The following is a 17,449-nucleotide window of genomic DNA, read 5'->3' as shown; positions in this document are numbered from 1 at the left end:
ATCGGACTGGGACGTAGAGGACCCAGGTTTGAAACCCCGAGGTCGCTGGCTTGAGCGCATGCTTATCTGGTTTGGCAAGGCTCACCAGCTTGAGCCCAAGGTCGCTGGCTTGAGCAAGGGGTCACTCAGTCTGCTGTAGCCCCCCCCCCCCCCCCCCCCGCCCGTCAAGGCACATATGAGAAAGAAATCAATGAACAACTAAGGTGCCTCAACAAGGAATTGATGCTTCTCATCTCTCTCTCTTCCTGTCTGTCTATCTCTCTCTTTCTCTCTTTGTTTCTGTCACACACACAAAAAAGAATATGACTGTCTGAAGGTGATGTTTTTATTTTCTTTATACTTTATTGTCTACTTGTCTATATTGCTTAGGTTTTTTGTTACGAATATACTTATTTTACTTTTATAATTGGAGAAAAGCAAATTTAAGAAAGAAAGTTTTATTTCACAAAGAAGATAGTGGGAAGTTACTCAAATCCCCAAGATGGGTTTTTCTCCTTTTGTTTCTAAATAAGACAGATCTGGTTTTGCATGCAGAACCTTAAGAGAACACACATGACTTTAGGTTTTGTATTTCTCTGGCTTTTTTTTTTTTTTTTTTTTTTTTTCTGAAGCTGGAAACAGGGAGAGACAGTCAGACAGACTCCCGCATGCGCCCGACCGGGATCCACCCGGCACGCCCACCAGGGGCGACGCTCTGCCCACCAGGGGGCGATGCTCTGCCCATCCTGGGCGTCGCCATGTTGCGACCAGAGCCACTCTAGCGCCTGGGGCAGAGGCCACAGAGCCATCCCCAGCGCCCGGGCCATCTTTGCTCCAATGGAGCCTTGGCTGCGGGAGGGGAAGAGAGAGACAGAGAGGAAAGCGCGGCGGAGGGGTGGAGAAGCAAATGGGCGCTTCTCCTGTGTGCCCTGGCCGGGAATCGAACCCGGGTCCTCCGCACGCTAGGCCGACGCTCTACCGCTGAGCCAACCGGCCAGGGCTGGCTTTTTTTTAGTGTACCTCAGCCCAGATTAAATCCTAGCTCTGGCTCAGAATTCACAGGAATCTCAATTGTCTTATCAGTAGAGATCGTTTTTTGTTTTTTTTTTACTCAGCCCTTCCTAATGTGAGTGTGCCAGTTGAATTATGCATTCTTTATACCCAGGTTGCTCAATAAAAGCCTACTTCTTGGAGTTTAGTGCTCAAACAGGAACTGGGTGTGGTTCGTCTGACCTTTCTCCTGGCTGCAGTGATGATAGTATCTTGCCTTTGGATTGTGGCCCCACTGACTAAGGATAGGTCTTTTCTGCCTGGGAAAGACAGAAGTGAGTCTCAGCATTGATGTCGCGTGTTGCTCCCTAACTGAAAAGGGTATGCTGTCTATAGAGCTCTGATGCCTACTCTGGGTGTGCTCCTACCTGCTTTGTCCCACTGAGACTGAGTTGTCATCATCATGACATAGCCTTTCAAATCGTGACATGCTCTTCTGATGGTTCACTTGCTTTGTTTTCCATACTTAGAAACAGGAATGATCAAAGTGGTATGTTTAATTGTCTGATACACATTGGCTCAATTATAGGTGCTTTTATTTTTAAAATTTTAAGTGGAATTTAAAAAAACCTTTAATTTGAAATTACAGATTAACAGGAAGACACAAAGATAATACAGAGATGTACCGTGTGTTCTTCATACAGTTTTACTCAATGGTTACATCTTTACATAACTATAGTATAATAGCAAAACCAAGAAGTTGACATCTGTACAATGTGTGTGTATAGCTATGCCATTTTGTCACATATGTAGACTCTTGTAACCACCACCAGAGACAAGATGCAGAACTATTCTGTTACCAGTGAGTTTTCCCTCATGCCACTCCTTTATAATCACAACCCATGTCAGTAGTCCCCAATACTGCCCCAAGTGTGGTAATTCACTAGAGGTACTCCTGGCTATATTTTATTACAGTAAACTTATACAAATCAGGATCAATAAAGGAAAATGGTGCAATTAGCATAGTTTGGAAAATACCAGGTACGAACTTTAAGGAGTCTTCTCCCAGTAGATTTTTTTTTTTTTTTTTGTATTTTTCTGAGAGATAGACAGACTCCCGCATGCACCCGGCCGGGATCCACCCGGCACGCCCACCAGGGACGACGCTCTGCCCCTCCGGGGCGTCGCTCTGCCAAGACCAGAGCCACTCTAGCGCCTGGGGCAGAGGCCAAGGAGCCATCCCCAGCGCCCGGGCCATCTTTGCTCCAATGGAGCCTTGGCTGCGAGAGGGGAAGAGAGAGACAGAGAGGAAGGAGGGGGGGGGTGGAGAAGCAAATGGGTGCTTCTCCTATGTGCCCTGGCCGGGAATCGAACCTGGGTCCCCTGCACGCCAGGCCGACGCTGTACCGCTGAGCCCACTGGCCAAGGCCTCCCAGTAGATTTTCACAAGGTGCATTTAACTGTTAGGGAAGCTGACTTAAACCTCAGATTCCAGGGTTTTTATTGGAGGCTGGTCACTTAGGCACAAGTGCCTTCATGATTGACTATAGTTGCTATAACTTTAGGCCACAGAAGGAAAACAGGTGTTCTCCATGCATTACATTGTTTGCACAGACTATCTAGACAAGCTGGTACAGTGTGGTTCAGGGCTCCAAACATACAAAGTACCCTTATCAGTTAATACGTGAGGACACTTCAAGACCTCAGTTCCTGGAAGCTGTTCAAGAGCAGTCAAACAAGCACATTCTTCCGAGAATGTACATAATTTGAGCAACTCAGGCCTGCTTAGCTTTTTCATGCTCACTCTTCCTGACCCTCCCTTATTGGAAACAGATAAGATATGGGGGAACAGTGATGAGCCCAGGGGGTAAGGGTTGGGTAGGTTGGAGTAGGTACTACTTTATATAGAGTGGCCAAGGAAGACCTTTCTGAAAGTGTAACGTTAAAGCTGAGACCTAAGTGATAAGAGAGAAATCACCATACGAAACAGCTAAGAGCACAGCATTTTAACCGTCAAAACACCTGTGCAATGGTGAGAGCCATCTGATGAAAGCCTGTAACAGTTTTCTGTTGTACCACAAACTCAGCAGCTTAAAACAACACCCATTTATTATCTGTAAGAAAAAATTCCTGGCTTGCTCAGCTGGGTATTCTGTTAAAGATTTCAAGAGGTCAAAATTAAGGGGTCAAGTAGCCTGGGCTCTTATCTTGAGGCTGTGGGGAGAATCTGCTTCCAGACACACTCATGTTGGCAGAACTGAGTTCTAAGTGGTTACAGGACTGAATTCTTCATTTCTTTGCTGGCTGTCAGCTCCTAGAATCTACCCCCATTCCTTTGGCTCCACCTCCAAAGCAAATGTAAGTGCTCTGACTTCCTGTTATGCCCTCCTCTTCTGATTTTTATTTTAAAAACAACTTTAGTGAGGTATATACTGCATCCATTTAAAGCAGTGGCCGCCAACCCCCGGGCTGCGGACCGGTACCGGTCCATTTGGTACCGGTCCGTAGGGAAAGAATAAATAACTTACGTTATTTCCATTTTATTTATATTTAAGTCTGAACGATGTTTTATTTTTAAAAAAATGACCAGATTCCCTCTGATACATCTGTCTAAGACTCACTTTTTTTTTTTTTTTTTTGCATTTTTCTGAAGCTGGAAACGGGAGGCAGTCAGACAGACTCCCGCATGCGCCCAACCGGGATCCACCCGGCACGCCCACCAGGGGGTGATGCTCTGCCCATCCGGGGCGTCACTCTGTTGCCACCAGAGCCAGTCTAGCACGCCTGAGGCAGAGGCCACAGAGCCATCCCCAGCGCCCGGGCCATCTTTGCTCCAATGGAGCCTTGGCTGCGGGAGGGGAAGAGAGAGACAGAGAGGAAGGAGAGGGGGAGGGGTGGAGAAGCAGATGGGCGCTTCTCCTGTGTGCCCTGGCCGGGAATCGAACCCAGGACCTCCGCACGCCAGGCCGACACTCTACCACTGAGCCAACCGGCCAGGGCCTAAGACTCACTCTTGACGCTTGTCTTGGTCACGTGATACATTTATCCGTCCCACCCTAAAGGCCGATCCGTGAAAATATTTTCTGACATTAAACCGGTCAGTGGCCCAAAAAAGGTTGGGGACCACTGATTTAAAGGGTACTATTCAGTGGCAGCCATCACCATGGCCAACTTCAGAACATTTTCATCACCTCAAAAAGAAACCCCATACCCTTTAGCTGTCTCCTTTACTCCCATTCTCTCCCCTTCAATCCTGAGCAACCACTAATCTATATATGATATATACTTTCTTGTCTTTATAGGTTTCCCTATTCAGGATGTTCATATTAATGGAATCATACAATATGTTGCCGTATATAACTGGCTTCTTTCACATAGCATCATGTTTTCAAGGTTAATTGTGGCAGTATCAGTGCTTAATTCCTCTTTATGACTGAATAATTACTATATTGTGTGATATACTAGATTTTGTTTATTCTTCAGCTGATAAACATTTGGGTTGTTTCCACCTTTTGGCTATTGTGGATAGTGCTGCTTTAAACATTTATATACAAGTTACCGTGTGGACAAAAGTTTTCATTTCCCTTGGGCAAATACCTTGGAGGAGAATTGCTGGGTTATATTGTAAATCATATTGTAACTCTGTTTAATCATATGAGGAACTGTTGGATGGTTTCCAAAAGTGGCTGCCCCATTTTATATTCCCATCAGCAGTGTATGAGGGTTCTAATTTTTCTGTATCCTTGTTAACACTTGTTACTATCTGACTTTATTATCTTACTAGATGTGACGTAGTATCTCATTGAGGTTTTGATTTACATTCCCCTGATGACCAGTGAAGTCAAACATATTTTCCTGTGTGCTTATTGACCATATTATGTGTATGTCTTCCTTAGGGAAGTGTCTATTCAGATCTTTTACCCATTAAAAAATTAGGTTATTTTTTAAATATTGAGTCAAGATAGTTCTTAATACAGTGATTTGCAAAAGTAGGTTTACAATTGTTTGTATAGAAAACAGTGACAGTCATTAATAAATAATAATATAAAAAGTTTTTTTTCCAGACCCACAGCTATAAACCTACTTTTGCCCACCCCTGTATATTCTGGATACAAATTTTCTATCAGCTATATGATTTGTAAATATTTTTTCCCATTCTGTGGGTTATTTTTCACTTTCTTGATGAGTTCCTTGGAAGCACAAAAGTTTTAGTTCTAATGAAGTACAATTTATTTGTCTTTCGTTGCTCTTTTTTTGTGTGTGTGTTGTATCTAAGAATTTTTGTAGTTTTAGCTTTTGCGTTTAGGTGTTTGATCCATTTTGAGTTAGTTTTTGCATATAATGTGAGGTAAGGGTCTGAGTTCATTCTTCTTATTTTTTAAGTGAAAAGAGGGGAAATAGACAGATTCCTACATGCACCCTTACTGAGATCCACTCAACAACCCGTGTCTGAGGCCAATGCTTGGACCAGCCTAGCTATTCTCAGTGCCTGGGGCTGATGCTCGAAGCAGTCCAGCCACTGGCTGCAAGAGGGGAAGAGAGAGAGAAAGGGGAAGAAGGAGGGAAAGAGAAGCAGATGGCCATTTCTCATGTGTGCCCTGACTGAGGATCTAACCTGGGACATCCACATGTCAGGCCAGTGCTATATCCACTGAGCAAACCAGCCAGGGCCTCATTCGTATTTTTAAATTTTTATTTATTGATTGATTTGAGGCGGGGGAAGAGAGTATGGGAGAAATAGTGTGAAATAGAGAAACAGAAGCATTGATTTGTTGTTCTACTTATTCATACATTCATTGTTTGATTCTTGTACGTGCCCTGAATGGGGATTGAAACCACAACTTTGGCACACCAGGATGACGCTCCAACCGAGTGCTGGGCCAGGGCTGATTACATTCTTTTAGATATGGCTATCCAATTGTCCCAGTCCCACTTGTTGAAAAGACGATTTTTCTTTTTATTTTTCATTGGATAGTGTTGGCACTCTTTTTTTTTTTTTTTTTTTTTTTTTTTTACAGAGGCAGAGATAGACAGGGACAGACAGACAGGAACGGAGAGAGATGAGAAGCATCAATCATCAGTTTCTCATTGCGCGTTGCGACTTCTTAGTTGTTCATTGATTGCTTTCTCACATGTGCCTTGACCGCGGGCCTTCAGCAGACCAAGTAACCCCTTGCTGGAGCCAGCGACCTTGGGTCTAAGCTGGTGAGCTCTTTGCTCAAGCCAGATGAGCCCGCGCTCAAGCTGGCGACCTCGGGGTATCGAACCTGGGTCCTTCCGCATCCCAGACCAACGCTCTATCCACTGCGCCACCACCTGGTCAGGCAGTGTTGGCACTCTTGTGGTGACCATAATGTGTGGGTTTATTTCTCATCTCATAATTTTATTTCATTGATCCATATGTCTATCCTTGTACTAGTACTACACTGCTTTGATTATCATGGCTTTGTGGTAAGGTTTGAAATTGGGAAGTAGAAGTCCTCCTACATTTTTTTCAAGGTTGCATTATTCTTGGTTTCTCTCCTCTTTTGCATTTGGGGTTTATGTGCTTGTATTGTGCCTACCTGGATAATCCAGGATAATGTCCTGATGTTAAGGTCAGCTGATTAGTAACCATAATTATCTTCAAAGCCTTTTTTTTTTTTTTTTTTTTTTTGCCATGTAAGGTAACATAATCACAGGTGTGACATCAGAGGGTGAAGGTCATGGGGCACATGTGGGGCTTAGATTTGTGAAATGGTTGAGAGTGGTAGGAGCAGAAGTTGCACAGAGATCTGAATGGAAGTTTCACACTTCTAATAAGTGGCAGAGCTGGGATGTGAATGCAGATAGACTGATTGTTTTCATCTCATGTCCACACCAAATTGGTCTTCATAGACTCATAGCTACTATTACTGTTTTTATATTACTACCTATTGAGCTCTTAGTATGTGCTAAGTAGCTTTTATAGCAATCCTGTTATATTTTTCTAGCTCTAGACTATATGGACAAATCTTTGGGTGCAGCTTAAGTAGGCTCTATTGGAACAAGAATAAGAAGAAAAAAGAACGGTGGGGGATCAAGGAGGTGTCTCAATCTCAGGGCAGGCAGGCAGGTGGACCTTAGGAGTAGACTGAAACTGAGAAATGGAAACCTCTCAGGACTGAGAGAGTATTTTTCTTCTGCCACTTTTCTCTGCTTCTTGGTGTATATCTATTTCACTCTGCAGATTGGTTATCCTGTTACTCAGGTCACTTGATGGGAGATGGTCATGCCACACCTCTTCTATCTTTCAAGAAAACAGCCCAGATTAGTCTCTTTTACAAAACTTCAGTTGGGTCACATATCCATCTCTGGTTCAGTCATCTGTGGCCCTGCAGTGGCAGGTATACAAACATGGGTGCTGGCAGCCTACCTTTGTAGATTGGGATAGCAGTTCCCCAAGCAAAGGGAGTTTGCTGTCACGTGTGCTAGGCAGACTTCCTAAATGCATTCATTTTAGTAACACAGTTCTGTGCTATAGTATTTGTAGTACAAAAAATTTTAAATGAACTGAATTTATATAAGGAAAAATGGATATTACGTTTTGCACATTTCTCTTGGAGTTGAAGAAAGGATCCACAGGGTGATAATGGTGAAAGATTAGCTCTGACTCTCAAAATAGTTTGATGGAACTCGGGACTTATAGTATAGGCACTAGTGATGTCTCTGCTACTTACTAATAAACCTTTTGGATTGAACAAATTACAATTTCAGTCTAAACTGTCTTCATCTTGATTGTAATAGGAGGAAGTAGATGATCTTTCAAGTTTTCCTCAGTTTAACATTCTAGACTCTAGCTAGATTTAGTTATTCTTTCTTTTTACCTCAACTTCATGTACTAAATAAATAAGTATGTTAAATCTAAATACTGTCCTTGGAGGGCTTAATCCTGTAGAGGCAGTGAAGAACATTTGTAAGCTTGCTAGTCTCCCTGCCATGTGTCATTAATTAATTGTTACAGATCCCACCTACAAAGTGTGTTGCCATCACTCCCCTTTCTAGTTCCACTGCATTATCTCTATTCAAATTATAATTGTCTCTAGGTCACTATCCCTATCTCCTGTTCTGCACTTTTTCTCCAATCCAACCTAGAAATTGCCTCTCTAGTTTTTTGTTTGTTTTGTTTTGTTTTATTTATTTATTTTTTTTAGCGAGAGAGAGAGACAGACAGACAGACAAGAAGGGAGAGAAATGAGAAGCATCAACTTATAGTTGAGCCACTTTAGTTGTTCATTGATTAATTCTCATATGTGCCTTGACCGGGGCTCCAGCTAACCCAGTGACCCCTTGCTTAAGCGCACGACCTTGAGCTTCAAGCCAGTAACCATGGGGTCATTTCGATGATCCCACACTCAAGCCAGTGGCCCTGCACTCAAGCTGACGAGCCTGCGCTTAAGCCGGATGAGCCTGTGCTCAAACTGATGACCTCGGAGATTAGAACCTGGGACCTCTGTGTCCCAGGTTGATGCTCTGTCCGTCGTGCCACCACCAGTCAGGCTCAAGTTTTTTATATAATACAGTAAAATTGAATTTGAGGACGTGTATTGTTCTATGAATTTTAAAACATGTATAGATGTATGTATATACCTCCATAATCAGAATATAGATTAGTTTCATCACCTCTCTAAAACTTTTTGTGCAATTTTTTTATAGATACCCTCTACCAATCCTAATTCTTAACAGACACTGATCATACAATATGTAAACTTTTAAAAATGGTTTCATTCACTCAGTGTAAAGCTTTTGAGATTCATCCAAATTTTCGGTTATGTCAGTATTGCCCACATACACACCTTTTTTTTTCTTTCTGAGGAACCTCCATGCATGAATGTGTACCACACAGTTCGTTTATCCATTCAGTCATTGAAGGATATTTTGGTTGTTTCCTTTTTTCAATGGTCCTGAGTAATGCTACTAGAAATAATGTGTACATATTTTTGAGTGGACATCAGTTTTATTTCTCTGGAGGAAATAAACAGGAGTGGGATTGCTGAGTTGTATGGTAAGTGTATGTTTAACTTTTTTTTTTTTTAATTGAATTTTCTAGAGAGGATAGAGAGAGAAGGTGAGGGGAGGAACAGGAAGCATCAACTCAGTTGTTTCTCATATGTGCATTGACTGGGCAAGCCCAGGGTTTTGAACTGGTAACCTCAGTGTTCCAGGTCGATGCTTTATCCACTGCGCCACCGCAGGTCAGGTATGTTTCATTCTTTTTTTTTTTTTTTTTTTTTTTTTTTGAAGCTGGAAACCGGGAGAGACAGTCAGACAGACTCCCGCATGCACCCAACCGGGATCCACCCGGCACGCCCACCAGGGGGCAATGCTCTGCCCACCAGGGGGCGATGCTCTGCCCCTCCGGGGCGTTGCTCTGTTGCGACCAGAGCCACTTCAGCGCCTGGGGCAGAGGCCAAGGAGCCATCCCCAGCGCCCAGGCCATCTTTGCTCCAATGGAGCCTTGGCTGCGGGAGGGGAAGAGAGAGACAGAGAAGAAGGAGAGGGGGAGGGGTGGAGAAGCAGATGGGCGCTTCTCCTGTGTGCCCTGGCCGGGAATCAACCCGGGACTTCTGCACGCCAGGCCGACGCTCTACCACTGAGCCAACCGGCCAGGGCCTCTTTTTATTTTCTTAATGGTGCCATTGTAGAGCAAAATGTTTTAGTTTTGTTGTTCAGTTGGGGTGCACGTTCTAACCCACTCTCTGTGGGCTGTGATTCCAATGTCAGTTTATTTTTCAAAGCCTTTGCAGTACTGTTTTGATTTGTTTCATATGTCTGCCAGTCTGAAACTTGTGTGGTGGTCTCTGCTAGTTTGAATTTTTATTTTTTGTCCTGAATAGCATCAGGCCCATTATGCACAGCTATGGTGAGCCCAGGAATTGAAAGCATTTTCATGTTGTTTTCTTGAGTTCTTCTTGTCTTTGTTTCCTCTACTTTTTTTGTTCCCTTAATTCTCACCTTTACCCTGGCCAGAGAATGGTGGAGTTAGTTACTCCATTCTGTCATGTCCACTGTACTTCCACAACTGTCTGCACATTTGGGGCCAAGAAATGGGAGGATAGAGAGTGGAAAACATCGATAGTTCCCCTTTCTCAGGGGGGGTCATGCAGTGTCTTTCCAGCCACTGCAGCATGAGGTTGCTTGGGTGCTGTGGCTCAGAAGAAGGGGGAAACAATACAATGGAGGGATTTTCATGTTTTCTTTCAGTGTTAGGAATTCCCTTTTCCTTCTTTGAGCCCAAGTAGAGGCACTGTCTGTATTCCTTGGTGTGCATTTTGGGTTGGCTCTGTGATACCGGAGTGCAAAAATGGCAAGCTCACTGAGGGTTTGGTGACATACTGAATTCTGGTCTTCCTCAGTCCTCCTCCTCCCTTTTGCCTTGAGAATCCCCAAAAGAATTGCTCAGTGCAGACCATCCAAGTTTTATAGCTGGACTAAAACTTCATGTGGCTCCCTGATGTCTGTGGTCAGTTTTTTTTCTTGTTTTTTTTTTTTTTTTTTTTTTCTTTTTAATGCTTGACTTCCTTCTAAAGGTTACCCATGTGCTTGCATACCTTAATGCTCAGCCCAAGATTGTTTTTTGTTCAAACAAAGAGTTTGTGCACAAACACCGCTGGCCAGTAAGGCTTCCTCCCACTCTGGCCAACCATGCCTGTGCATACACAGAGGGAGCACAAGAGAGCCCAGCAGAAAGAGCTGGTGGCCTGAAGTTTACTTGCATTTTTTAGCTAGCGCATTGATTCATGTTGTTCATTCTTTCGGGCAGGAAGATTTATTGTCCACCTCACTTCATCATGCTGCTGGACAGAACTTCATCTCTCAAGTTTTTTTTTTTTTTTTTTTTTTAACTATTTATTTATTTATTTATTCATTTTAGAGAGGAGAGGGAGAGACAGAGGAGAGACAGAGAGAGTGAAGGGGGGAGGAGCTGGAAGCATCAACTCCCATATGTGCCTTGACCAGGCAAGCCCAGGGTTTCGAACCAGCGACCTCAGCATTTCCAGGTCGACGCTTTATCCACTGCGCCACCACAGGTCAGGCATCTCTCAAGTTTTAATGTCTTAAAATAGAGATCTTATCATGATTTCCCCTTTTCAGGAGATTTCAGTGATGCTTTAATCCAGGCTCTATAAAAAGTTTTTAGTCTTTTTTAAAAGCTGTCATATTTGACTTCATACCTAACTTCTTCAGTTAACTGCCTGTTTATACCACATCATTCATGCTCCTCTACCTTTGCTTTCTTGTTTCAAGCTTTTTGTAAAAGTTGTTTTTCCTATCTAGAATGTCCTTCCGCTTTGGTACCATTCCAAGACCCTCTAAGGTTCACCTGAAAGATTGAAAGATCTTTTTTTTTTTTTTTTTTTTTTTTTTTTTTTTTTCTAAAGCTGGAAACGGGGAGAGATAGTCAGACAGACTCCTGCATGCGCCCGACCGGGATCCACCCAGCACGCCCACCAGGGGCAATGCTCTGCCCACCAGGGGGCGATGCTCTGCCCCTCCGGGGCGTCGCTCTGCCGTGACCAGAGCCACTCCAGCGCCTGGGGCAGAGGCCAAGGAGCCATCCCCAGCGCCCGGGCCATCTTTGCTCCAATGGAGCCTTGGCTGCGGGAGGGGAAGAGAGAGACAGAGAGGAAGGAGGGGGAGTGGAAAAGCAAATGGGCGCTTCTCCTATGTGCCCTGGCCGGGAATCAACCCGGGTCCTCTGCACGCCAGGCCGACGCTCTACCTCTGAGCCAACCGGCCAGGGCCTGAAAGATCTTTAAGGTCTACCCTCCATCCCTGGCTCAAGTGATCTCTTCATACTCTGTAAGTTAGAATGACCTTGCCTTTTCCTCCCCAACAATTTTCTATCACTGTATCTTTCTGCACTGATGCCTGTTTTTTGGTTATGAACTTCCTGAAAGGAAGGACACGTTCTATTAATTGTATTAAAAAAGGGTATCTAGCTCAGTTATGTATGCACACTTGGCGCTTAGTAAATGTTTGTGTTAAATTATGGTAGGATCCCCAAGATATAGGACTTAATTTTTGTCTGAACATGTAAGTTTCTTGAATACGTGCTGTGGATTGTCACTTTGCTGTGGTTGATTAGCAGTTTGTTTTGTTTTGTTTTTTAATTTTTTAAATTTTAAAAATTTTTTTATTTTTACAGAGACAGAGAGAGTCAGAGAGAGGGATAGATAGGACAGACAGACAGGAACGGAGAGATGAGAAGCATCAATCATTAGTTTTTCGTTGCGTATTGCGACACCTTAGTTGTTCATTGATTGCTTTCTCATATGTGCCTTGACCGCAGGCCTTCAGCAGACCGAGTAACCCCTTGCTCGAGCCACCGACCTTGGGTCCAAGCTGGTGAGCTTTTGCTCAAACCAGATGAGCCCACGCTCAAGCTGGCGACCTCGGGGTCTCGAACCTGGGTCCTTGGCATCCCAGTCCGACAATCTATCCACTGTGCCACCGCCTGGTCAGGCAGCAGTTTGTTTATAGGAAGAAGAATAAGGACAATTTTATTCTATGAGTTTAAATAGAAATTGTTGGGTAGCAATTTATAGTACAACCCTGGTGCTATGAGCATATAAGACATAATATAGTAGAGAAGAAAACTGATTTAGGAACTTAAGGTATTATTTCAAATTTTAATTCTTAACATATATGTCCTTAGGTACCTTACCATTCAAGCTTTGTTTACTCAACTTCGAAATAGGATACTAATTCCTTGACTTTGATGAATAAATTATTTTATATTTTATAAGTACTTGCCACAAGTAGGTTTTATACATCTATTTATCCCACTCTCTCCAAACCAGTATTATTTGTTCCTGTATATAGGCAGAGGGAAAGAGCCTCTCCTCTTTCAGAGCTCTTGGTTCTTTCTCATTCCCTAAACAACCATAACATGGTAGCAGCAAGAAGAAAGTAGGGATTGGTAAAATGAGTCAACCTAACAAGATTGGTAAGATCCAGTCAATTGCCAGAGATGAAGACTAACTTAACACATTTAACTTGCCAGGTAAGGAATCTTGTGAGATAATAGCTTGCAGAAAATCCAAATTATTTAGCTGATAGTCTAAAAAGGAAAGTCATAGCTAAAAATTACTCTGATTTCATATCAACTTACAACACATTTTTAAATTGGTTTCTCCTTCTGACTTTATATCTTATGTAAGTCCTCAAATTTGTATTGCATCTTAAAGAAAAGCTTATTCACTGTTCAAATGAAGGCAGAGTAGAAAACAGCTCTTTCTCCATATGCAATTCAAAATACCTGTTGAACACCTTAGCACTATACTGTGTTTGTTGGGAATAGAAGCATTTCCTCAAGATGCTTCTAGTCTAGGTGGGAGGAAGTCAAACATAGAAATGATTCCTTATAATGAAGTAGGATGGATATATCTGGTTCTTAAATTAGCAGTGTTATGAGAATGGAGGCTCAAAGTTAATTCTGGTGGAAGGAAGCTCATGGGAAGCTTTGTTGAAGAGCTGGCCCTTAAAATGAGCTTTCAGTAGTGAATCATCTTTGAAAAAGCAGAAGAAAAGTATAAGAAAGAATTCTAGAATGAGACACAGACATACATGGTTTAAGAGATATCATAAGATTGAACATTATAGTGCTCAGGGATATGGGTTGAGTTTGTCAAGTAGATTGGGGACAATGTGGTACAAGCATTTTGGAAGGTCACCTCTTTTTTGATCCCTTCTCTTGTGCTTGTTTTCAGTAGAGTTTACATGCTTTTTTTTTTTTACAGAGACAGAGAGTGAGTCAGAGAGAGGGATAGACAGGGACAGACAGACAGGAACAGAGAGAGATGAGAAGCATCAATCATTAGTTTTTCATTGCACGTTGCAACACCTTAGTTGTTCATTGATTGCTTTCTCATATGTGCCTTGACCGCGGGCCTTCAGCAGACCGAGTAACCCGTTGCTGGAGCCAGCGACCTTGGGTTCAAGCTGGTGAGCTTTTGCTTAAACCAGAGGAGCCCGCGCTCAAGCTGGCGACCTCAGGGTCTCGAACTTGGGTCGTCTGCATCCCAGTCCGATGCTCTATCCACTGCGCCACTGCCTGGTCAGGCTAGTTTACATGCTTTTGAAAATTCCTCTGAACCTCAGATTTCACATCTAATAAAATGGAGATAATGTCCACCTTGTTGTTTTGTTTTGTTTTGCCATAAATAAGTATTTTAAATACCTGTCACAGTATTGTGTATGTAATGAGTGATGGCAAATAGTAGGCTCATGGTACTTTGTCCTATTGCTGAGGGCCTTGACTGCCCTCTCAGAGAGTTTAAAATCAGGGATCCCCAAACTTTTTATACAGGGGGCCAGTTCACTGTCCCTCAGACCGTTGGAGGGCTGCCACATACAGTGCTCCTCTCACTGACCACCAGTGAAAGAGGTGCTCATACAGGAAGTGCAGCGGGGAGCCAGATAAATGGCCTCATGGGGCCGCGTGCGGCCCGCGGGCAGTAGTTTGGGGACGCCTGGGATTGGCCTGATGCTTTAATTATACTTGTTTTCTTGGTAAATGTTGAATTATTTCATTTAAGACAAAATATTCACTTTTAGCCTGACTAGGCGGTGGCGCAGTGGATAGAGCATCGGACTGGGATGCAGAGGACCCAGGTTCAAGACCCCCGAGGTCACCAGCTTGAGCACAGGTTCATCTGGTTTGAGCAAAGCTCACCAGCTTGGACCCAAGGTTGCTGGCTTGAGCAAGGGGTTACTCGGTCTGCTGAAGGCCCACGGTCAAGGCATATGAGAAGGCAATCAATGATCAACTAAGGTGTCGCAACAAAGAACTGATGATTAATGCTTCTCATCTCTCTTCGTTCCTGTCTGTCTGTCCTATCTATCCCTCTCTCTGACTCTCTCTCTGTCTCTGTTAAAAAAAATATTCACTTTTATATAACTGTATTTTTTTTTCTTTTTTTTGTGACAGAGAGAGAGGGACAGACAGGGACAGACCGGAACAGGGAGAGATGAGAAGCATCAATTCTTTGTTCCGGCACCTTAGTTTCTCATTGATTGCTTTCTCATATATGCCTTAACTGGGGAGGGGGGGCTACAACAGACTGAATAACCTAGGGTTCCCCAAACTTTACACAGGGGGCCAGTTCACTGTCCCTCAGACCATTGGAGGGCTGGACTATAAAAAAAACTATGAACAAATCTCTATGCACACTGCACATATCTTATTTTAAAGTAAAAAAACAAAATGGGAACAAATACAATATTTAAAATAAAGAACAAGTAAATTTAAATCAACAAACTGACCAGTATTTCAATGGGAACTATGGGCCTGCTTTTGGCTAATGAGATGGTCAATGTGCTCCTCTCACTGACCACCACTGAAAGAGGTGCCCCTTCCAGAAGTGCGGCAGGGGCCCGATAAATGGCCTCGGGGCTGCATGCAGCCCGCAGGCTGTAGTTTGGGGACCCCTGGAGACCCCCTTGCTCAAGCCAGCGACCTTGGGCACAAGCTGCTGAGCTGTGCTCAAACCAGATGAGCCGCACTCAAGCCGTGACCTCGGGGTTTCAAACCTGGGTCCTCCACGTCCCAGTCTGACGCTCTATGCACTTCTCCATCGTCTGGTCAGGCTGTATAAATCTGTTGGTTGTTTTCTGTGCAGAATTAAATTTGCTATAGTCTCATTTGTCTATTTTTGCTTTTGTTACTTGTGCCATGAAGTTTTCCCCCTGTTTTCTTCTAGGAGTTTTATGTTTTACAGTTAGGTCTTTAATATAATATTAGACCTTTCTTAAAGTGTTCGTTATATTATTGGGCAGGGAATAAGTTGTCTTCTCTTTAGTATGATTATGTCAGGAATTTGCTGTATTTAAACTTTTCTTTTTCTCTCCTGTTTTTCTTCCCTCCCTCCACCTCCCTTTTCTTCCTTCTCTTCCCTCCCCTATTGCTTAAAGATATATAGACTAATTTTGGGGTCTTAATTGTTGTACTGATAGAATAATTAATTTTCAACAACACTTTCTTGTTTGTTTCTTGATTAACAGGAAGAAGATGAGCCTTAAGTCTGAACGCCGAGGAATTCATGTGGATCAATCAGAACTCCTGTGCAAGAAAGGATGTGGTTACTATGGCAACCCTGCTTGGCATGGTTTCTGTTCCAAATGCTGGAGGGAGGAGTACCAAAAAGCCAGGCAGAAGCAGATTCAGGAAGATTGGGAACTGGCAGAGCGGTAAAAGGACTTAACTAGGGGTAGTTTGATAGCAATATAACTCGATACATAGTACTGTCCTTGTCAGAATACATTTTTCCTCTTATCTTTTGAGCTGTCAGCAAGTTAGATTTTCCCCCTCTTTTTAGTCAACATTTAATGAATAGCTTTTACTGACTTCATTTTCTCTTTATCTTACCATTTAAGTATTTTGTGTTTGAGGTGTGTGTGTTAGTTCCTTAATACAGACAAGACACTTTCTGGAGTAGAAGAATGGAGATAAACATAGTTCATGTGGAGGTTGAATGAGGTAATATATACAATGTAGCTAGCACAGGGCTTGTCACAATGGCTCTCTTCAAGCATTGTCTTTCCCCATTTTTTGATGTGCCCAGCATGGCATCTGGCACAATCATAAACACATAGCAGTAGAAATCTGTTGATTTGTATACATAGTTCTTGAATTACGAAAATTTAACTTTTCTAAAATGAAGTTTATAGATCAGAAGTATTATTTGAGAAGTTTGTGTTATCCAGGAATATGATTATGATAACAATTAAAAGATGGCATACCTGGTGAGTACAGACACTAATAAAATGCCACAAATAATGTTGATCCTTTGCCAGAGCATCCAAAAAACTAAAGCTTCTTGGTGAAGGACAAACTGAACTCTGACAGCTTGTGCAAGTTTGATATCTAATGAGCCACATTGTGGAGTGACAGCTTTACCTGCCTCTGTAGTGAAGTCACAGAATTATAGAGTACAGTCACTGCTGTCGGTGACTCCGTGGGCAATCAGAGACAAAATCCATACATAGAACATGAACTGTTCCCTCAGGTTTCTCACTGCTCTCCTGTATTCTCAGTAGCTGCCCCTTGTTCATGAAGAAATTAGAGCCCACAAAACATGACTTCTCTTAGAGTTCTTCCCTCTTCACATCAAAATGTACTAATATTTGTGTTACCTTCTATTTTGTCTCAGAGAAAAATGTGTCTCTATTCCATTCTCAGACTAACTTCTGTTTGTGATTTTGTTGCCATTTTTTACTCCTTCCAATTTTAACCTTGCTTGAGCTTTTCTACAGCACAATTCTCAAATTTGAAAAGGCATGAGAATCACCTGGAAATGTTATAAAAACAATGATTGCTGGACCTCAGCCCCAGAGTCTCTGACTTTATTAGTTTGGCACTGTGGCCTGAAAATTTGCATTTCTTACAAGTTCCTAGGTGATGCTGATGTTTCTGTCTAGGGACTTACACTTTGAGAACCATTGTTCTATAGATAGTCTG

General features: G+C 42.8%; 1 protein-coding gene across 6 annotated transcripts in view; it reads left to right on the top strand.

Moving 5' to 3' along the window:
- The window catches only part of LOC136403583 (BTB/POZ domain-containing protein KCTD7), a 106,451-nt gene that overhangs the window by 50,720 nt on the left and 38,282 nt on the right, over nt 1-17,449 (top strand). For all 6 annotated transcript variants that reach the window (XM_066382474.1, XM_066382471.1, XM_066382470.1 and 3 more), the window contains one exon: nt 15,994-16,179. In XM_066382474.1, coding sequence (XP_066238571.1) covers nt 15,994-16,179 — 186 coding nt within the window. The remainder of the gene's footprint in view (nt 1-15,993; nt 16,180-17,449) is intronic.

Source organism: Saccopteryx leptura, chromosome 4, assembly GCF_036850995.1.
Source record: "Saccopteryx leptura isolate mSacLep1 chromosome 4, mSacLep1_pri_phased_curated, whole genome shotgun sequence".
NCBI lineage: Eukaryota > Metazoa > Chordata > Mammalia > Chiroptera > Emballonuridae > Saccopteryx > Saccopteryx leptura.
Note: the sequence above shows the minus strand (reverse complement) of the source record. Positions and strands in the feature narration are given on the sequence as shown.